This window comes from Arvicola amphibius, chromosome 10, assembly GCF_903992535.2.
Source record: "Arvicola amphibius chromosome 10, mArvAmp1.2, whole genome shotgun sequence".
NCBI classification, from domain to species: domain Eukaryota; kingdom Metazoa; phylum Chordata; class Mammalia; order Rodentia; family Cricetidae; genus Arvicola; species Arvicola amphibius.
Window position 1 is genome coordinate 50,028,898 of NC_052056.1, and position 23,664 is coordinate 50,052,561.

The following is a 23,664-nucleotide window of genomic DNA, read 5'->3' on the forward strand; positions in this document are numbered from 1 at the left end:
GCATCACAACCTTAAAACTTTCAGTTAGAGATATTTCTGCAAATATGAGTTTTGCTTTGAGATGTTGGGACTCATTACACATGTATGTATGTAGATATATTCCTTCTTCCTGGGTTTCTCGGTACATGGCTCTTAATATGCTTAGGATCTCTGGTGTGCTGAGTGGTTTTTATGCTAATGAGGGGCTGATATGCTAATTAGGAGACTGGTATGCTAATAAGGAGGTTGATGTCAGGGGCTCCAGAAAGACCAAGACATTCACAGAATGGGGTACTTTTAGATCTACCCTGACCTTTCTGGAGAAGAGAAGGGGTAAGGGCTTAATTGACCAGCAATGAAAAATGATTTAATTGACATATCTATATAAAGAAGCCTCAAAATTGCATAAATTCATAACCAAATAAGCTATTGCCAATGACTAGAATCCAGGACTTCATTTCTGAAGAAATAGAGGTTCCTAGTTCTTTATAATGTCCTTTTTAGTAAATAAATAAATCATGTCACTTAAGTGAGTGACCTCAAGGACAATGCTGTGAAAATTCTGACTTGTAGTAGGTGGGTAAGAATGTATATGTGACATTTTAAGATTGACATGTGCATGGGGCATCCAGATGACTAGAAAGGAGACAGTTGGGGCTAAGTACTGATATATTGATCTGATTTTTCCTTTGTAGAAGGAGTGGCATAATAATCCAGTACTGAACTATAACAGTTAAACTACTTTTCTATCTATATTAGTAACTTATCTGTATCTAGAGCACAGAAGGTTCTAAATAAAGCAACTGACATATTCTGTTATCAACTCATACTCACTGCTAAAAATTGGTTCTTTTAGGGTTCCTTTCTGTGTCTGGTAAAGGCTCATTGCTTTAGTTTTGCCAGTATGGGACTGTGCAGGCCTTCTCTAAATATAAAACAGTATTTGGGTAGGAGTCCTTGTGATGACACTGAAAGTTAATAAGCAGGAATGGCAATCACTGAGAAGAATCATAATTAATTTATTTTTATGAAACTCCCCAGGTGAGTTCTTAAAGAGACTGGAAGAGAAGGAGGCTCTGATAAGTCAACTTTCCAGGGAGAAGATTAACTTTACTCGGCAAATTGAAGAACTGAGAGGGCAGCTAGAGGAGGAGACCAGGGTAATGTGTCAATCATTTCTCACCAGTCACATGGTATATGTTTAAAAAAATAAAAACAATGCTTGGTGGTAAGCCTCAGGATCCTCTCTTGAAAAAGAGAAGAGGGAAGCACTCAAATGGGGAAGTCACTTGCTTGTACCATAAAGAACTCTGATAACTAAGGAATTTTATTATTAAAATTCCATCTGCAGTTTGTCAGATTTAGGGCAAGAAAAGTGTGTTTCTACCATGCTTCTTGCTTGACCTGAGGTCAACAAAGGCCAATCATGTAATCATCCACCAAGAAGGGGTATATTTACCAGTAAGTTTTACTGCATCAATGTGTAAGAATTTACTCTTGTTGTTTTCTGATTGGTTTTTGTTCTTTGTTCCTTTCAGTTTCTCCTTTGGTTGACTTTTGTAGTTTTCTATTGTGATGAAGTTTGATACTTTTTATTTTTTATATACTTGCATTACCATTCAATTTGAATACACACATGTGCCATATCACCTTTTTTCCCTTGGGGAGAAGTAAAAAGCAACTATTCACCACAGATAGAGAAGGTATCAGCATATTAAAGCGAAGATTTCTTCCAGGTCCAGTATGGTGGACCAAAGAGTTTATTAGGGTTACCTAGAGAAACAGGGGTGAGTGGGAGATAGCACTAGAAAGGCCCCTGGGAGACTCCTGGGCAGCCACACCAGAAGAGTCCCATATCATGAAGCACTCACCAAAAACTGCACCATTGAGAAGTCCTGCTGGGTGACATACTGGCAGCTACACTACACCAAATCCCCCACCCCTTGTCAACTTTCCATCTTCTTTACACTTGAGAAGGAGAGGGCCCTTGTTAGACTATTACAGAGAGATTTGTGAGCCTTGTCAGTCTCCTAAGCCTTGGGAGCCCATGGGTCTTTCTTCTCCCTCTACAACCCAATGTTAAAAGTCCAAGTCTTTGGGAAAACTCCTGAAAGAGACCCTAGCTGCTCTGTTCTGAGACGGCAAGAGTCATGTCTTATCCAGACCAAACAGTGTCCAACAGTATATAGGTGCTTCCATTATGGTATTTAATCGTTCTTTTGTGTGGAGTTGCATTTCTCCTTTAGTTCTCTGTGTTTCTTCTGAAACCAGTCTCACAATGATGAGTCCTCTCCCCTTTGTATTACCCTGGGTTGCCTTAATTTCTCTTTCACTGTTCAAGAATATTTTCCCCTCAGAACTTTATTATCCTTCCACTTCCTCCTGGCTTGTAAAGTTTCTTCTCGGAGTCTACTGTTAGTCTAATTGGAGTTCTCTTACATGGGGATTAGTACAGCTTTTCTAGTTTTATAATTCTCTCTTTGACTTGGATTTCTAACTTAGTTTTGCATAATATCATGGTGTGGACTTCTGTTGGTCACAACTATTTGGGGGTCTTTTCAGAACTCTTAGAACCTGGTGCTTGTTGTCTTTTCTAAGACTGTTGAGAATCCACAAATAATCTAGTTGCATATCCCCTACCCACTGCTTTTTAGAAAATTCTCCAAATTTGAATATTTTTGTTTAGTGTTACCTCATAAATCTCGGGCATTTCCTTTCTACTTCTATTCTTATTCTTTCAACACCATTGGGTATTGCTGCTCCTCACTTGCCATCTGGGGATATGTGACTGAGGATGCTATTAGCTCAGCCATCTGCTCACAGACAGATACCTGCCTAAGATGGTGCTTTTTTGTTTTATTTTCAACTTTGTCAAAAAGAACTATGGAGACGTATGGAAACCTTAGTCTCTTCATGAGGTAATCTTTTGGGGATGATGTCATTTGATTAGCCATATCACCTTTTAAGTGACAGAAAGGTTCACTGAAATAAGCTCTATTATCCAACAAATATAGAAAATACTATAACACTATAGTTATCTAACTGTAAACATAGGGACTTAATTTTTCTAATGAATAAAGTGAAATAGAAGTATTCAATCTTCCTCTTTCTTATTTTAAACAAAATCTGACTGATATAGTGTTAAACATAAATCATAGTACCTAACTGATAATGAAGGCTACCTTCATGTTTCCCACTATCTTTATGTTAAGCTTTTATGACATTGAAATTCATGCAGATTGCCATTTTCTTAAATATACATTTCTTTTCTGTTTTTTAAAAGGTTTATTTATTAATTATGTATATAGCATCTACCTACATGTATCCCTGAAGGCCAGAAGAGGGCACCAGATCTTATTATAGATGGTTGTGAGCCACCATGTGGTTGCTGGGAATTGAACTCAGGACCTCTGGAAGAACAATCAGTGCTCTTAACCCCTGAGCCATCTCTCAGCCCCTTCTTTTCTGTTTTAATGACAGTTTAGACACTCTGTCCCTTTTGTCACTTACCAAAGTTTTTCTTTAGTATTACCTGACTGGGTTTAAGTTCAACATGAGTTTTATAAGTCGTGTTAGCTTTACTCGAAAAGTATGTCACTTCCATGAATCTCATTGCTCATGATAAAATATGCCTTATTTTTTATTTTGTGTATATATAAAAATATGTCTTTTACAGTCTCAGAATGCCCTGGCCCATGCATTGCAATCGGCCAAGCATGACTATGACCTTCTAAGGGAGCAGTATGAGGAAGAACAAGAGGTCAAGACTGAGCTGCACCGGGTTCTCTCCAAAGGCAACAAGGAAACAGTGCAGTGGAGAATGAAGTATGAGCATGATGCGATCCAGAGAACTGAAGACTTGGAGGAAGCCAAGTGAGTAGATCAAGGCTTTTCTCTACCTGGAGTTGGTGCTATGAAGGAGAATGAGTGTAATGACAGTGTCTCCTGGTGGTGTGTGCTTAACAAATCTTTCCTAATTTTTTTAATAAGCCCAAGATGAAAACTGAAACCATTACTACTGGCATGAAGCACACACACTGTATGGGCTAAAATATTAGAATGTAGGTGATTGAGACTATGAGATAGTCTTGAGAGAGGGGGAAAAGGCTCATTCTACAGACATGATAAATATCTTTCTAGAAGATAGGGTGTTGGGTTATGCTTTAAGAATTGGGCCACTGGCTCTTGAAATCCTAAATTTTATTTAGTACAACAAATAATTGATTTCATATATGTATGTGTGTCTATCATTAGATTCACTGGGTTTTTAGTATAGAACTTGGAGGCTATCAAGCATTCTGTAGAGATGGGACAGCCGGAAACACATTATTATTGTCATGTCTTATGGGACAAAAGCTCATTTTAAAGACCACATCTTTGGGTTCCTCCTAAAGTTAGACTATCAGGTCAACAGCTAATGATAAACAATAGTTTGAAAGCTATTCTAAAGTAGTTTTAAAAGTTGGGAGACTAGCTCATTGAAGATCCAGCACCAAAAGGAGAACTAAAGTGCTCATCGGCTTACAGATTGAGTTGGCTGTGCATTTATGAGGGAAAGCATAAAACTAATTCTCCAGCTTACAGCCATTAAAGGTTCACCTAAAAGAATATGATTTGATAGCTTGACATAGATCCAAGAAAGATCAATATAATTCTTTTTGGCTTCAATCAGAAATAATGTTGTTTCAGTGCCTCACCTGAATTGTTAGTGCGGTTGCTCTGCCCTCGCAGAACATCTGCTGTACTGTGTCCCAGAAGGGAACCATGTAATCCATCTGTATCCACAGTAGCTCATGAAGAGCTTAGGAATGACACTTACTAAAAATAACTGCAGTGAGTGTTTGCAAAACCCTGGACCCCAGAAAAGTGGAGCATTAACCAAAAATGCCTCTTTATATCAAATCTGTCATTCACTTCTAAATAAACTTTTTGTTTGTTTTCTCTCTAAGGGTTAAAGATTTCAAGTGAAGGCCTCTACTTACCATTTCATTTGATAGCTGATTCTTTGGATAGAAAGGACAGAAAGAATGTAGAGCATGCATTATGAGCACATGTATTTGTTATAATTGGTGCTGTAGTAGGTGATTGCCAAAGACAAATACTGGGTAGCATGGTTTTGTTTTTATGTGATATGAATATTATGCAAACAAGCTTTTACTGTCTCACACGTTTTCTCCTGTTCACCCTGGGAAGCCAAGCAGCTATACAGAAATGGTAGGTCCTGTGATTCCCAGTTAGAGAGCGTGAAAGATCCTTTCCTCTGGGCCTATTTACTGCTTCTGCTGTGAGGATAATATTTTTAGCTTCTTAACCTCTCATATCTCTTTTTATAAGCTAGGCAGTTGAGTGAATACGTGCTGTTGGCAAGTTAAGTGTAAATACAGTAGCTGTATTAAATGAAAAAAGTTATCAATAAAGTGAAAGGGATAAGTGTGTGCAGTTGGCTACGGAATTTCCCAGTTATATAATAAAAGTCTCCAGTCTTAGTGGAAACGCTCAGTCCTGGGAAAACGAGCCTAGTTAGTTACCCAAACCAGAGCGATTTTCTGGTGCCAATCACCATAGGCATAGTTAAAATACATGGATGATTTAGTTGCCTGCTCTTTGAGGCTGGTGTAAGTACAAGAGTCTCCTGCTAAGGAAGTGCATCAAAGTGTGACATTAGAAAGTCAGTGAGCAAGGAAGAAGGAGAGCCCAGGGCCTTTCAGATAACAAGCATGTATTGGATTGTTCTAGAAACCCAAGCACAGTGAGCCTTATCACACTGCTTTGGGTGCTACTTGTGTTGCACTTGTGAATTACTCAATTCCTTTCTCATACAGTCACAGCAGAGCAAAGCTTTGGTACCGTACAGTTCATTTCATGGAATAAAACGTGTTCATTTTAATGAAGGAGTACAAATGGCGCAGCTGCATTTCTACAGGATGTATAGGCAGGAAAACACACTTCATGCATTTCGATTCCCAAGAGTTCTGTACTGCGTTACAGAGGAGTACGCTGAGCTATCTCTCTAACATAGAAGATACTGGGTGACACAGAGGCTAAACCAGTGAGGCCCACTAACAGAGCACCGTGGTGGGTGGGTCTGGGATGAGTGCAAATCTGGGGGTTGGAGCTGGGGAGGAAAAATCACTGCAAAGAACAAACTGTCAGAATTGGAAAGCACAATAACAGGAAAAGGGTGAGCAGGAGAGCACAGGAGAGTGGAAGCTGTTATAATTTAAAAAAAGACGTGTGCACGGCGTGGGAGGGGGTGTCATCATGTGACCAGATCACATGGAGAATTGAGGAAGGGGAGTCCAAGACTAGGGAAAGGTGGGGAGTCTTAGGTTGTTGATTAACAGTACCTAATTGAGGGGTGCCTCTGACTTGTTGGAGGGAGTCTAAGTTAACTCCTTGGAGCTCACAAGAATTCTTTGAGTTTGTGAAAAGATAAGTTTTAGACACATTAGCATCACCACTGTTTATAGCCTATATTGAAATTTATATTATAGAAACGGCAATATACTCACACCATAAGCATTAACACTCTTTCTTTTATCCAGAAAACTGTGACATTTTTTTTTTTTTGCACAATGAAAAACACCTTTTAAGTCTACAGTTAGAGAACAACCTAAGGGAACTTAAAATCCTGAGTTTGTGCCTCTGATGATATAGTAGTAGCATGGTGTTTAGTACTCTGCCAGAGGTAGATTAATATCCTATCAGAATTCTATTATTGAAAAGACTATGACCTTTGAGAGAAATCTGAAACATTTTATTCTTTTATAAATCTCAGATTACTTTCTCCTTATCACCTCTTCAGCTTTCCTATCTTTAGACCATTGTAACTTGTATTTACACACCTTAATAACTTGTGTTTGCATCCTTTAAGTCACTTTCTTAGAACCTAAAACATTTTTAGATCCTCTAATCTAAAGTTTTCATATTCACACATAAACTTCACACCTTAAAACACCTTTCTTTTATCTGATTTACCAGGAGATACAGGTGACTGATTACTATGGGGAGTCATTACAAATTAAATTCCTTTAAACAAAGAATGGTAAGAAGTTGCCCTGAAATCTGTTTTGTGAGTTTATCTCTTTTCTGAGTGTGGACACAAGGTAAATTGTGTCTAGACTTAGTATTAGTTCTGGAAGAATGAGGCCTGTGACCTGAATTTTACATAGAGAACTCAGATGGCAGCTAAAGCCTTGGTTACTTGCTGTTAAATTGACAAAGTTACCTCTAGCCTAGTCATCAAACAGTATCAGATTACTGAGAAGGATAGTTTTTACCTGCGTTAGCAATTAAAATGACAAATGACAGACTTACTTGCTGGCTACCTAGACAGCTACCCAGGGTCCTCCATAGTCATTGAAGGCAGAGGTCTCAGGACAGTTGACTGTCAGGCCCAGAAAATCTGACAGACTTTCCTTGTCTAGGCAACTGTGAGGCAGTCGACTCCCCAGTATCCTGTTGTCCACGGTTTGAAGAGGGTCTTTGCAGCAGTTGAAGTGAAAGTGTTTGCTCAGTGGCTGGCCCTGCTACATTTGAAGCAAGGGTGGAGGTCCTTCTGTTCCCATCCATCTTCTTTGGAGCAAATATGGATGCTGCCAGGTGCTGGCATGGCTATCTGTTACAAAAAGCTTTTAAATTAAACATTTTAATAGCTATACTCTGCAGATCTCTGAACATTTGTGGACAGTGTGTCTATTAGGTATATCTGAGTAGACAAACTTTATTTCTAGTTACTTGTTTTAAGCTTAACTCTAAAAATATAAACAGGGGACTAGGTAAGGTTTATCCCTGTAATTAATTATATCAGTACTTAGCATGAATGCAGTTAAAGAACTTGATCATTTATAAGAATGACTATTTACTTGTATTTCTTAGCAGTCTACAGTATTAGCAGCTTTCATAAGACTAGAAGCTTAGTGTTGAACACTTGGCAAAGATAAAAGTTCTTAAGTGTAAATCTCTAAGTTAGCTTTTGTTAATCTGAATAGATCTTCATAACCTTAAATTTTTATTATCATATAGAATATATTTGAAAGCAGAGTTGAATCACATATATAGTATGCTGTAACAGATCTAACCATATATTTTTATTATCATACAAAAGTCCATATCAATCTAAAATGTTTGAGACTTGTTGCTTTCTTAGGCCAGAAGGATATATAATGAACAGAGTTCATTAGGACAAAGATATGTACTCTTTAACCCTCATAAAAGATGGCTGCTAGCCATGTGGCTGCCTACATCATGATGAGGCCACCCATCCAAGATGGAGAAGAGCCATGTGGTGGCTGTTTAAAATATGTCTTTCTAAACAATAGTTACATGCACACATATGCACAGTTGAATACAAGTTACATACACATGTAGTTGGAGGCTGTTTGGTAGTTTTCCAGCTGCTCAGACCTGAAATAATCACACAGAAACTATTACAGCACTACTTTGCCTATTAACTCATGCTTCTTATTGGCTAGCTCTTATATCTTAAATTCACCCATTTCCATTAATCTGTGTATCACCATGTGGCTGTGGCCTACTGGTAAAGCTCCTGTTGTGACTACATGGCTTTTCTCTGACTCCGCCCTCTCGCCTCCTCTTTCTGCTTGGAATTCTCACCTTGTCCTATTCTGCACTGCAATAGGCCCAAAGCAGATTCTTTATTAATGATATTCACAGCATACAGAGGAGAATCCCACACATGCACAGTTAAAGCTATCTTATGTTCATATGTATAGAGTTAAATTCAAGTCACATACATGTGTGCATGCACGCATGTGCGCACACACACACACACACACACACACACACAAAAGAGGAGTTGAATAAATTGAAAGAAAGGGAAACTGGTGGGTGCTGAGCAAGATGAAGCTGGCTGGCTTTTCCTTCTCTGATTCCCATAATGAAGCAGATTTAGAAAGAGAGAGAGATAGCAGACAGACACAAGACAGACACAAGCAGGTTTTGGAGAAGAAGAAGGAGGAGGAGGAGGAAAAGAAAGAAAGAAAGAAAGAAAGAAAGAAAGAAAGAAAGAAAGAAAGAAAGAAAGAAAGAAAGAAAGAAAGAAAGAGAAAGGAAGGAAGGAAGGAAGGAAGGAAGGAAGGAAGGAAGGAAGGAAGGAAGGAAGGAAGGAAAGAAGAAAGAGAAAGAAGATTTCTTTGTCTGGTCCAAGGAATATGGAGGCCAGATTTGATTTGAAAGGAGTGGCTGGGGGTCTCCAAAAGACATTCCAATGGGAGTGAGGGGATGTATAACACAGTTACCTAGAAAGAAGCAGAGGAAGATTGAGGGGTACAATGAGTGAGGTAGAGAAAGAAGATCCAAAGGCCTGAATATGCTGACATCCCAGGGATCCAGGGAAGATCAGATTGAGTGGGAACAAGCTGTTCTGTATGTTGTAATGCAAGAACAGGGACAAGGGTTCTGAGCCTAAGAGAGACACAGTTGCCTGGCACTAGGACTTTGAGAAAAGCCAGAAGATGAGGAGAGGACTGTGCTCAAGAAAAGAAGCCTCACATCCAGGGGAATGGTCAGAGACAGATAACCCCACCAGAGACCCAACTGACAGACACAATTGCCAGTATCGAATGCAAAGTGCAGCCACCAGTGAACAAGAAAACAGATTTGTTGCAGGTGGAAGAGAGCAGATTTGTTGTGGGTGGAGTAGGCAGGTACTATCTTTGCATGAAGTGGGTGCCTTTGGAAGACCCTGTCAAGGTATGCCACTAAACATCACAAGCAGAAAAGTTAGTGCAAGAGGAAATTAGAGACAATGAAAGGAATAAAAGGCAGAAGATGAGGCAAAGAGAATGAGCTCTGCCTGGTGGGCACTTTTAAAGGAGGCACATGTGACATAGCTGCTGGCAGAAAGGGACCTGGTGACATGTAACTGCTTTGGCGGCAGGGGTAGGTTGTTGCTGTGGAAAATAACTTTGGAATTCTTTAATGAAAGAAGCAGAGCTAGAAAGAACAGAGAGTTTTGAGCAAAGATGAGATAAAGGTTGAAAATAAGGTATCCCCTTCTAACTATGGAATCACTGGCAGAATGTTGCAAAGGCCCCATAAAATACTGGGATATAGGATGCTGGGAAGCAGCCATTTGGATTGATATCAAAAGAGTATTTGGGCCAGATCTGACTGCAAATGTAGACACAGTTCCCATGAGTGAGGTAGAGAAATATGATCCAAGGGTCTGCAATTCTTAACGTTCCAGGAAGTTACAGAGGACCAGATAAGTAGGCACAGGTTGTCCCATGTCTAATCACTGGGACCAAGGGCTCAGAGCCCTTTTTTTGCCTGTGTTTGCCTGGTACCAGGACTTATGGGCATGGTCAAGAGGTGAGAAACCATGTTCAAGAGAGTAGGCCTCTTTCTCACTTGTGGGCAGTAACAAGAGGTAAGAGTCAGCGAAGAGGGTCAGCTGTAACCTTAAAGACTGTGGTTGGGGGTTCCTCCATTTTCAAGGACACCAAGGGGTGTTCAATGTTCAAGGGTTACTCCACCGAATCCAGGGAAGCATTTATGCCAACCAGGAGAAGGGAAACTTACTGATTCTGTCAGGGTTGTGTGGTTGGTCCAGTGATTCCCTTCGTGGGAAAAGTGAGATTATTGCATATAGTCTGGATTCCAGGGTCCTTGTTGGGGGGAGAGAGCTGCTTCTTCTTCCCCACCATCTGGCTAGTTTAGACACAAAATAATCACACAGAAACTACATGAAATTAAATCACTGCTTGGCCCATTAACTCTAACTTCTTATTGGCTAAGGGTCTTCCATCTTAATTCAACCCATCTCCATTAATCTGTGCATCACCATGAGGTTGTGGCTACCAGCAAAGCTGCAGCACGTCTGATTCTGGCAGCGGCTCCATCGCTTCTCTTTGACTCTGCCCTTCTTCCTCCCAGCATTCAGCTCCATCTTCCCTGCCTACCTAAGTTCTGCCCTATCAATAGGCCAAGGCAGTTTCTTTATTCATTAATGGTAATCACAGCACACAGAGGGGAATCCCACATCAGGTCCTGACATGCCTTGGATGGCCAGTGGGCAGAAGGACATGCCAGAAGAGCCTGCCAAGGTCATGACACCAATGTTCTAATTTACAAAATGGTAGGAGAGAGAAAGAAACAGAGGGAAATACAGACAGACAGAGAGGCTGAGAGACAGAGAGAGAAGCAGGGAGGCAGAGAGAGAGAGAAAGGCAGAGAAAGAGGAGGCAGACCGGTCCTGCTTTTTAAAGGGGGTTGTAGCTCTAGCAATGTAGCTGATGACGTTGACAGGACTCTGAATGGGTCAGAGTCCTGCCAAGTGGCAGGGGGCAGGCAAGCATAATGCCTGAATGCTAACAGAAGTCATATCTAAGGAACTTTTGGGGACTATACCAGCATGCCAAAGTACTTTTAAGCAGATTATTGTTGGTAAGATATACAAAACAAGCTCGTTTCTCCTATTTCTTACGAAATGTTAGTAAAATCTGCATTAGTTATGGAGTATTAGGATAAGCAAATATTTATTTATAGGAATTCAGTGAGAGTCTGAGTTCCAGATCTAGGCTGGTAAAGGCAGTGGTGTGTGTGTGTGTGTGTGTGTGTGTGTGTGTGTGTGTGTGTGTTGGGGGTGCATAAAATCCATGTGGACACAGGAGCCAGAGGCCAGTGGTTAGTAGACAGCCAGCTCTGAGGACCAGGTGCTGTCTTTGCTTTGGTGGTTAAGCCAGCCTCACAGGCTGCCTTGTGTTGATCTCAATCACTGTACTTGTTGGCTTTCTCCTCAGGAAGAAGCTGGCAATCAGATTGCAGGAGGCTGCAGAAACAATGGAGGTGGCCAATTCCAGGAACGCCTCCCTGGAGAGGGCCAGGCACAGGCTTCAGCTGGAGCTGGGGGATGCCCTCTCTGACCTGGGGAAGGCCCGTTCTGTGGCAGCTACACTGGAGAAGAAGCAGCAGCAGTCAGACAAGGCCCTGGCTGCCTGGAAGCAGAAGCAGGAGGAAGCCCAGGCGCTGCTGCAGGCCTCTCAGAAGGAGGCCCGGGCTCTCAGCACCGAGGTCCTGATGCTCAGGCATGCCTGTGAGGAAAGCACTGAGGCCCAGGAGACGCTGAGGAGGCAGAACCAAGACCTTCAGGGTACTGTCAGCTGGGCTTGCAACCAAAGCAAACCAAGGGGCATGGGGAGAGCCTGGTTTGGGTGAGGCTATCTTCTCTGAGTGGAGAGCCTTGGCATTTTCAAGTTTTCATCCATGTTTGACTTTCAAAATATTAATACCTCATTCTGAAAATATTTATTGCAGATGGTTTTTTTTTGTATTGAATTAATTCTAAAGGTAAGATTAGAACCAAATCTTTGGTCTGATTCCATACTATAAGGAAGCAATGATTTCCACAGCCTTATTTAGATTTTCCACATACATATTCATAGGTATATATTACCCAAATTATATGTTGTTCTGTATCATTTATTTTTTATTTATCAGTGTATTCTGAATATAATAAGAATCTCAGTAATCCATGCTATATATTAGGCACTCTTCTACATTTATCGATTCGTGACTTAACCTGAGCCACGTGGCTTAGCCTTCATGTTAATGCCTTCGTCTGCAAAAAAACAAGGTTAGGTGACTTGTCTGAATTTACAGTTCATAAGTTATAGATCTGGGATTTGAGCCCAACCATCTGGGCTTCTGTCTGTGCATGCTTTACTGAGCTATGCTACCATCCTAGTCCAATGTACCTTGTGGATCTTAGTATGCCAAGCCATGGAGACAAGTGACATTCTTTAAAAAGAAACTACATGATACATCATAAAAAGTATAACTAGCAACTATCTAACCAGATCTCATTATTTTTAAACCTGATTATACCCAATTCTAAGTAATTATATACTATACATCTACACACACGTATTTTGCATATGTAAAATATCTCAGTAGCATAAATCCCTAGAAATAAAATTGCTGAGTTAAAGAAACAGACTTAAAATTCTTGTTTTACTGCCAAAGAGCAACTAAAAGAGGCTGCCAAGTTATTCCAGAGCCTACAGTGATATGCATGAAATCCACAAAGTGTCCTAGAAGTGAGACTATTACTTTTGGAGGCGTGGGTGAGTCTTGTCTGTGGCTCTGCTCAGTTCATGATGAACTCACTGACTGGGTAGAGAGATGGATTTGATCAGTGGCCACAGGGCTCAGCTATGCATCACCTGGAAACAGACAGCCACACCCACCACAGAGTTTCTGATTCAGTGGATCTGAGGTGGAGCTTTGAATCGTCACTTTTAATAATCTCTCAGGTGCTAATGCCATAGCCTGGGTTCCATGTGTGGCCTGGGATGGGGCTTAGTCTTGGACTTTTATTTTAAAGCTCTTTCAGATGATCATAGGTATGGTATAGTCAGAGTTGACAAAAGCCTATGTTGAGTTGTTTTCTTTTTTACTCAACAGAAAAGGATTATAATTCACATGACCCCTTAAATGATTTTTTAAAGAATTTTGGAATTCTTTTTAAAGTATTACTCTTTCATAATTTCATGCATGTATATTATATATTTTAACCATATACATCCACCGTTATCCCTTTTCTTATCTATCTCTTTATGTTGAGCCCTCTCCTTTCTATAATAAATTTGCCTCTTACACATTCTTGTCTTTGTTGTTGTTGATCTACTGAGATTAATTAGTGAAGCTTGCATGAGCATGGATTGAATCTCTACTGAACCTTGGTCATAAAACCAATGGGTATATTACTGAGGAAAATGATTCCTGGTCTCCTAGTAGCCATTACCTGCCTACAGATGGCTAGAGAAGGGTGGGACCTCCTCAATTATACCCCATCCATGATGGGCCCAGTCTTGTGCATGACCTGTAATCATGACTACTGTAATTTCATGAGTGTGATTTCTATGTGTGTCCAAGAGACAGTATTTACACCCCCACCCATCTTCATGCTGCTTTCTTGTTTCTGTACCCTCTTTTTCTATATCCCCTGAGACTTGGAGGTGATAATATAGTTATCTAGTGCAGGGCAGAGCCCTCAAAAGTCATTCCCTCCAGCATTTAGAGCCTGTGATGTCTATATTAACCACTGCCTGCTGCAAAGAGAGGCTTCCCTGGCCAAGGCTGTGAGCAACCCTACTCGGCAAGTTTAAACATAAATATCAATAAGGCAATTTGACAGTGTGTCCTTTCAGCAGAGCAGAAGTAACGGTTCCTCACTGGGGCCTGTAATTTCTCCAGCAGTGGCCATTTGGTCATGTTTATAATATCAGGTATGAATTTCGTATTGTGAGATGGGCCTTAAACCAGAAAAACAGTCATGACTCTCTTGTACTTCTGTTTCTTGCCTGGCAAGTCAGTATTTTACCATGCAGGATCCACAGTGAGAACATTGATACAATTTTCCCCCAATAGTCTATAAAATACCTTCTGGAAGCTTCCAGCTCAGTTCCAGCTTGTTTTCTCTAGTTCCTGCTACCAAAGTATATAGTGTCTCTAGAAATAGGGTCTTACCATTTGGTTATGGTAATTAACCAAGGTGTATGTCAATAGTCTGTGTTTTGTGGGGGGGGGGGCACGTGGGTCTTTTTAATAACAACTCATAGGGATATATCCCACATTTGGCACAGAGATTGACCTATTTTATCTTAGACCAGGACTTGAGAACCAAAGGAATGGGTGAGCTGTTGTGTTCTCTTTTTCCCTGTGTGAGGTAATTCCCCAAGTTTCTCGGCTGTCCAACAAAGCTTTCAGGTACTAGAACCTCCTTCATGCAGTGTCAAATATGCCACAAAACAATAGAGTTGACTGTCATGCCACTCACTTCTGGCCTCACTCTGTCAAAGGCTTTGCGTTCATCAAAGGCTAGCCAGTATGGTCACATGCTTGAGTGAGAGGCATTGTCTTTCCAGAGTCCCCTCTGCTTTTCTAGCCCATTCTAGGATCATTCTTTGACAGCTAGCAGATGATAGCCTGGCTGATGATTAAGATTTCTGTCCCAGTGTTGAGTGGTGCCTAGAAAAATGGTAAACAATGGTGTTTACATTAAAATTGACCTATGAAGTGGAATGAGGGGTTCCTGATGATCTCCAGGTGGAATCTACTATGGCCCCAGCCAGCAGAACTGGCATGTGAAGTTACACATGCTGTCCAATGCACCCAAGAAGTCCCATCTCTCTAATTGTTGAGGTCATCTTCTATCAGATGTCAAAGGAATACATAGAAGAAGGGATTCTTTTTTCTTCCTAATTCCAAATAAGGTTCTCTGTGAAGAACTTTATTTTCTATGAAGCTGCTGAGAGCAACATGGTCCTGGGAAAAGCTTTATTTTTCCACTAACATACACGATCTTCCTTCTTTCAGAACAGATTTGCAGTCTCACAAACCAGGTGAGAGAAGGGATTAAGAATTTATCTGAAATGGAAAAGGCCAAGAAATTGATTGAACAAGAGAAGAATGAAGCCCAAATGACACTGGAAGAGACAGAGGTAGATCACCAGGGAGGGAGGCGTTCTTAGAGGGCAAATCATGTCTGCCACCATTAGAAACAACAGTCACCACGCCGTGGCACTTATGCAGGTGTTTGCTATATGCTATGTGCCATGCCAGATGCTTCAATCACTCCAGCAAACTCTTGTCTCTAGTTTACAGAGGAAACTGAGGCTCAGGGAGCAAAGTAATTACTAGTGAATGCAAGTTCCCAGACCTTACTAAAAACAACCATGATGTGTTTATTTACTTTATCCCCAGACTAGACCCTTGCAGACCATATGCATGGATACCTAGAATTTTGTTACACTTTCAGGATATCTGTCCTGTTCCCAACTTTATTTAATCAGAATCTGCACTTAAACTAGGTCCTTTGGGGCTTCCTGGGGTGTCACCATAGAGATGCACTTGCTGGAACATTATTGGCCCATAGGGAACTCAGAGTTACCCAAAGTTGAAGATATACATAGATTTGTATATATGCCCCTTTTAAACAGTCTGTTAACTATCCCAGTCTCCAAGTCTGTTGGTGAGATGAGATTCCCAGTGAAATTCTCAGACCCTTGCGCTGGAAAGGTGTGCAGAGCCTTTGACAGGGGTGTTTTAGGTGTTCTGGAAAAAACTCCTTCTTCATCACTGGATGTAGACTGAGAAGAAGTTAACAGGACCCCTGCAAAGATCTGATGCTGAAGAAGATGATGTCCCGAACAGGAAGTTACCCTTCCAGCATCGCCAGGTGGTTGATTAGCCATTAGCCCGACAGGGACTCTGCTCCCAGCTGAGTTTCATTAAAGCAGCTCCTGAGCATCTGTCTGGACACGCTGGAATACACACACCCTTCCAGCGGAGGAAGTGGGTTTAGAAATATGATGTAGAGCGCTGGACAGAGCCTCCTGGGAAGTGCGGCAGCAGGAGATAGATGCTGCAAGCCCTTCTCTGTCCAAGCGCTGGCTGTGGGAGCTGCCTCGCCCCTGTAGATGTGCCCCTCACCCTGAGGTGCTTCCAGTTCATTAACCGCTCTTTCCTGCATTAATATTTCCTGAGGATTTCTTCATTTTATTGAAAATCTCATCAACTGGTAGAGTACCTCTTGGGAAGGCTTGTTGGTGCAAAGTTGATGAGTTTTGTTTAATTTACTCATTTTTGGATCTCTGACCACTCTAGTTGGGTACTTTCTAAATTCACCATATCAATTAAAAGAAGTAAATTTTATTGTATATTTAAACGTTTTAACAATAAAATATGATTTTAGGGGCAGCTTTAGTTTTGTATCGTATATTGGGATAATAGTCTCTTAAGTGAACTAGCAAGTACATCTAAGTCCATGAAGGCCATACCACATCCCACCACAAGATGGCAGCATACACTGAGTTGCAAACTCAAGTCTCGCAAATGCTTTATCACTTTGCACACGTGTTTGTAACTTGGGGTTATTCCCTTTTTGGGGTGTGACTTTGTGAAAAATTTAATCAGATCCCTGAATCCATAAGACTGAAATGATTTCAGGTCACCTCTAAAGATTCCCTTTCTCAGTACATTCTAGAGGGTGAGTTTCCCCTCAAAGAAACTACCATTCCCTGAGGAGATTGCTATCTGAACATTTGCTTTTGATTTATGCCTGTCAGGATTGAGCCAAAAACTAAGGAGGCCTTCTTAAAATTCATGACAACTTAGTTTTGTTGTTGTTTGACTATTTCCACGTGGTTTTACTCTTTTCGGTAGATAAAAACACTCCTCAGAGAAGATAAGGAGTTATCCCTGCTCTCAGGACTGTCCAGAGTTAGCTGGCCAACTTGCGCGGCACATGCATGCTGTTAAATTATTGATACTCTAAGTATTTGCTTGTTTGGATTTTTTACACACATTTTCCTTAGAAAAGGCTTTAAATATTTTATTTACTTTTTACCAAATTTCTACTTTCAAAATTGAATGATCCTATAAGAGAATCCCTGGAAATATTATTTGAACACCCAGTTCCAGGAGATATCCTACCCATTAAATCCCAACTTTGTAGTAATGCTAATCAAGTGGCTCACCTTGAGAGTATTACGTTCTAAGTACTTCCTAAATGCCCCAAATAAATAAAGACTCCAATAAATGTTAGCACCTTCCGTATTCTAGTCTTGATGCTTTTATTGACTCACCCCAAAGGTGGAATGAGTTGGAAATATTTAAGAGTACTAGATGTCAGTAATTAGATATTAAATACAGTGATAGACTAGATTGAGATTTTCTATTTAAAAATGCTTTAGAATTTTAGTTATTGAGGTACATATATACTTTTTCTTTATTGGTATTGAGAATTGAACACAGGCCATCATCCAAGCCAGGCAAGAGCTCTAAGATTGAGCTGTATCTCGGTCTAGCCTTAGGCTACTATTCAAGGAGCAAATGATCTCAGAGATAGATGTGAAGTGATGAATAGAAGCGGTCACTTGTCTGAGTCTAGCTTCAGGGTCCTGCCTTGAACCTAGATCTCAGCCAGAAACTCTAAAGAGAACTGCATTCATGATACAGGCATTGAGGGAAGAAAATAAAATTTTTGTTCAAAAAGAATCTTCACTGGGTGCTTTTTGTTATAGGGAGCCCAGGAGCGCAATGAAAGCAAGATCCTCCGTTTCCAGCTTGAACTCTCGGAAGCTAAGGCCGAGCTGGAAAGAAAGTTGTTGGAGAAAGAGGAAGAAACACAGAAGTTGAGGTACTCAGGATTATGCTGCCAAACAATAGCCATGAATGCCAGAGTCCCAGAATGAGCAGACCTCCCTGTGGGGCTGCCTTCATGATCCCTGTCAGAACATGGCCAAAGATGCTTGGTCTGACTCAACTCTAGGATTCCCCATTAAGTGCATCACTGTTTATAGAAGACCACTTCTATACACCGATACTTCCTATACAGATCATTGTGGTTTTCTGCTCTTCAGAGTGGGGAGGGCTACATTGTGTGTGTGTGTGTGTGTGTGTGTGTGTGTGTGTGTGTGTGTGTGAGAGAGAGAGAGAGAGAGAGAGAGACAGAGAGAGACAGAGAGACACACAGAGACAGAGAGAGACAGAGACACACACACACAGAGAGAGAGACAGAGACAGGGAGAGACAGACACACACACACACACACAGAGAGAGAGAGAGAGAGAGAGAGAGAGAGAGAGAGAGAGAGAGAGAGAGAGAGAGAGAGAGAGAGTCTGCTTCTTCTATGGAGTCCCATTCAGGGGTAGTCAGGAATCTGAAATGCTGAGCCATGGAAGAAAGGACAAAACATTGGGTGTAGTGTAGAAGCTAAGGTTAGATCCGAGAGAAGGATTCCTTAGCCCCTGCCTGTCCCCTGTGAGAAAGTGGGGCCAGGAACAAGACTGTTGAAACAGTGGGAGCTGACCTGCCCGGCTACTATGTGAAACAGGATTCCCAGTCCCTGGACCCTTTCTTTACTTCCTTATAGCAAGCTGGTGGCTACAGACACTTAACTGCTTAGATTCTCAGGGGAGAGACGAAGGAGATCTGCATGCCACAGAAGGTGGTGAGGGTGATCGGGAAGCTGATCCTGGCACTTAGAGGTAGGGATGACTAAGTTACCTCTCTGGCTGTTTGCTTAACCAGTGGTTCTCAGCCTTTGTAACACTGCCACTTTTTAATACAGTTCCTCATGTGTGGTGATCCCCAATCATAAAACTATTGTTGCTACTTCAGAGCTAATTTTACTACTGTTATGAATCGTAATGAAGTATATGTGTTCTCTGATGTCTTAGGTGACCCCTGTGAAAGGGTTGTTCAATCCCCCAAGGGGTCTCAACCCACAGGTTGAGAACTGGGCCTTAACCAAAGTCCTAAGTCTGCAAAGATCATATAGTAGTCTGAGGTTCAACTGGCAACTTGTTCTCAATGTTTTTGTTAAACAAACAAAACAAGCCAATGCCATGTTAACACATTCTGTTTAACTAGGCTTTTTCCCATAGATTGTTTTCCATCCAAACTTCCAGATGGTCAATATTTAGTGAGGATTCCACGCCAAGCTTATCCTTCTGTGCGCTGAGTTAACCCAGCCCACATTCACAAGTATTTTCATGAAGCTGGCTCCAGTGAAGAAATCTGGTGTACTTACTAGCATCTGAAATAATTCATTGATAAAGGGCAAACATATAAAACCCTAATATCTGCACTATTTCTGTACACAAAGAACAAAAATGAGCATCTCCTTTGGTAGTTAAAAAAAAAGCTTGATCTCAGGTAACGTCAAACCTCAGCTATAAATAAACGCGGTGAGGAAAATGAACCCTCAGAGAGTCTGTGTCGTGTCAGGTACATCTGAATGTCGGAGAACGGTTCCCCAATTATAATCATCAGTGCAAAGGAAGTCAGAGATCCAAACAGCTAAGGTTAAGAGGAGAAAGCTGAAGGGAACATGAGCTGCAATGGGCTGGAAAAGGGAGGGGCGGCTGAGGCTCAGGAGGGAGCTCAGTGGAAGCTTTTGCTGGTGACTCACAGTGACTGTAATGGGTGCATCCAGAAAGGACAGACGAGCATCTCACCAAACATCGCACGCACTGTCCCAGACCCTCTGTGCTCTGTGTGAGCACAGATTGTAGCAAATGCTTTGCTCTAATCTGGTGGTTCAGTCTGAGTCTAGGGCTAGGAGGAAATGGAGTAGAATTTCAGGGAAAAAAATATATATGGGCGAGAAAGTCCAAGCCATCAAAAATGATGAGGTAAATTATAGACCTCAAAAAAGAAATATCACCTGAGGGCAGGATGAGGTCCTATGTTCATATAAACCATGTGCATTGCCACAGAAACTGTAGTTGTGTATTAGTGCAGTCCGTGGACAGTTGAAGGGGCCAAGAGGAAGCAGAGGTCAAGCTTTTATAGCTTAGCACTTGTGGAATGCTCTCCATGTATTCTCCTCTGCTGAGCATTCTGTCAGTCTGGTGAGGGATGCCAAGTGAGGCCCAGGAGAGACCCCAATGGTAGGGAAAAGTCCAAGCAGCTGGCACAAGAGATATTTACCTCTAACTATGTGAGTTCTCAGTGTTGGCAGATGCTCTGTGCACTGTTGGAGTAGCTGGGACTTTTAAGCTCAGAGATGGTTTGGATCGTTTGGATCTAGTTTTTAAGGTAGAGATAACTCACTTTTAAAAAAAGTTCCATTTGCTTGGTAACATTATCAGAATAGATAGCTTGTAAGAAATCTATGGCAATTTGAACACCGAAGCAACAGCCAAGATATTAAAAACACTGGTTTTCTTCAAAGATACTACTTTTTATTTATTTTTAATTAAAAATTCCTTCAAGAATTTCATATGAATGCTGGATTCACATAACATCTATCCCCTCTCCCTTCCAATTCTTCCAGTTTACCCCAAACTCCTTCTTATATTCATGACCACCACCACCTCCTGTCCTCTTCTTCCTCATTGTTGTTATTATTATTATTACTATTGCCAAAGGAGGGTATTGAATCCTTTGGAGCTGGAGGATGCTTCCTGATGTTGGGTTCTGGGAACCAAACTTGGGTCCTCTGCAAGAGAAACAAATGCTGGCAAACCACTGGGCCATCTGTGCAGCCTTCAGTGTTTCATTTTCCTTTAAAAGATGTGCTTGAGGGAGCTTTGATTCTAAAGATTTTTGATTCCTTGTGAATGGTGTTGCAGTCATTACTTAGGGCATTATCATCGTCTTAATATTTATGAAGTTTCTCAGATAGCTATAAAAAAGCTAGCATTTGAGACATTCAGTTTGCTGAAAGAGAATGTATTTGTAGATAGAGAATTGGTAGCAGGCCATGAAGACTCCAGTGTTCCTGGAGGAGAGAGCTATCTAAGGGAAACCAGGAAGTACCCCCATTGAAAATCAGGGCAGTCTTTTCAGAATGTAGGTGCTGCAGAATATGCCAGTTCCCTTACAAGTTTGCAAGGAATGCTGTCAAACAAAAGAAATACATAAACCCCACAGGCTGGATGGCTTAGACAATACAAATTCACATTTTCAGAGCCTGGGCACTGTATGTCTGAGATCATCATGTGGGCAAGCAGGTTTTCCTAAGGCTTCTGTCCTCATCTTGAAGTCAGATGGCTGCTCCCTCTCTCCATTTCTATGTGAGTTTTCTATTGTGAGGATCTATTTCCGCTGTCTTCTTCCTCGGAAGGCTCTGCTATTAGATTAAGGCCCTTCCCCAATACCTTCATTTTTATCTTCCTTGCTTCTTTAGAGACGTTTGTATGCACAGGTCTTTAAAGTTCCATCTTCATGAAAGCACAATACTGTGTTTCTGGGGCCTAAGGCTTCAGCATTTGGAGGCAGAATAATTTGATTTATAACATTCTCATTATCTTTATATGCCTGAAAGCTTATAGGATTCTAATCTGGGAGACGAATGCACAGTGCCTGGGGATAGGCACTAAATGTAATACAGAAGACCGGTTTTAATGCTAGGTGAGAAGTAAGTGTAAAGTAATAGTTACTGTAAAATAAAAAAGATACTTTCCATATTTTTCTATACCTTCTTTTGCAGCCCCTCTACCCATAATAAAATGTGGTCATGAAAAGTGGAGGCCCCTACCTGTGAACCAATAGCAAACTCCAGCCATAATCCTTACAGTCAGTGGTGCATCTCTGATCAGCATGAGAGGTCAGGACACAATCTATGGCAATTCAGTGTGGAATCTAATTCTGACCCATGACAAGTACACTTTCGATGTTGGTTGTATAGCCTCTATAAGAATAAAAAAGAAAAAAAGAATTCTTTCTTCTACTTATCTGCCTAGGCCTAAGGCTCTGTTGCAATGAGTTTAAGAGGACATGTGTTTTTGATAGCAGTTAAAGTTTCTTGATGAACAACCATCAAATACTGAGGAGTTAAAGGAGGAGAAGTTTTGCTTTGCTTTGTTTTACTCTGAAATCAGAGTCTGAACTCAGATAGAATGGAAAATAGGTCACTACTCAAAGTTGTTCCAGAAACCAAAGTTTTCCTACATTTTGATAGCACAAGCAAGGAAAAGAGGTTGTAGATTCACACAATCTGTCTGATTCCTTATCATATGGGAGAGGCTATTAATGGCCCATTGCACTGCAGTCCCAACTAACAAATTCGTAGTTAGTCCCATGGTGCCCGAGTATTTTCAAGTATTGCCAAGTAAAAATTCCCATGATTTTCTCAAATTCTTCTTTGCAATTCATGAATACTAGGATATTAACCAAGTTGGTAGCACTTTATAATTATGGTTTTGCTCAGAGCTTTTGCTCTTATAAGGGAATATTAAAGTATTTACGTACTATATAGTATTGAGTTTTTTCAACTAGTCATTGTCCTTTAACTCCTAGAGAGAGAAGGCAACACACACACATACACAACAAACAAAACAAAAATCAAACCCATGTTATTATTGATGACTGCAGACCATTAGAACAGTATGGCTGTATCTCAGTAGCTCTTTCCTACTGTATTCAGACTTGTTTTTTTTTTCAACTATGATTGTCTAAAAAAATTCATTCTTCATCTATAGACACTCTAGGAAATCTAGAGTTTATCATCCTTGTCTTGGTTAGGATGTGCTAGAACACCATGACCAAAATAATCTTGGGGAGAAAGGATTCATTTCACCTTACAACTTGTAAGTCTCATCACAGGGAAGCCTCAGCAGGAACTCAAGACAGGGACTGGGAACAGGGATTGGAGTTGAAGCCATGGAGGAACACTACTTATGGACATTCTTCTTGTGGCTTGCTCAACCTGCTCTCTTATACCACCCAGAACCCCCAGTCCAGGGATGGCACCACCAACAGTAAGCTTCGCCCTCTTCTGTCAATCAATATAATAAGAATGTCTTACACTTTTACCCACAGGCCAATTTGGTGGGGGCATTTTCTCAACTGAGATTCTCACTTCCCAATTGACTCTAGCTATGTGATGTTGACATAAAACTACAGAGCAATCCTTTAGTGAGTCTTAGGCAAAGCGAACACAGGAATCTTGACAGAGTTCATGTGTCTTTATGGTTCTATGACAAATTTATGGTTCTATAAGAAGCCTTTCTTAGACTGTTATGACAAAAGACTTGTTAATTCAAGGCCAAGCTTCCTCTGTTTATAAAATGGACACTCTTTAGACTCATTTTGTTAATATCTGAAAATATTTTTATTTTAATATGTTTTCCATAACTTGATAATAAGAGGTAGCTAGTCGGGGAGCAGGAGGGGAATGGGAGGAGGGGAGGAAGTGTAAATATTTGA

General features: G+C 40.9%; 1 protein-coding gene across 1 annotated transcript in view; it reads left to right on the plus strand.

Annotated features, from left to right (window-relative positions):
- The window catches only part of Myh15 (myosin heavy chain 15), a 136,680-nt gene that overhangs the window by 85,112 nt on the left and 27,904 nt on the right, over positions 1 to 23,664 (plus strand). The window contains exons 29-33 of the mRNA XM_038346187.1: positions 1,021 to 1,139; positions 3,656 to 3,852; positions 11,745 to 12,094; positions 15,322 to 15,446; positions 18,030 to 18,145. Coding sequence (XP_038202115.1) covers positions 1,021 to 1,139; positions 3,656 to 3,852; positions 11,745 to 12,094; positions 15,322 to 15,446; positions 18,030 to 18,145 — 907 coding nt within the window. The remainder of the gene's footprint in view (positions 1 to 1,020; positions 1,140 to 3,655; positions 3,853 to 11,744; positions 12,095 to 15,321; positions 15,447 to 18,029; positions 18,146 to 23,664) is intronic.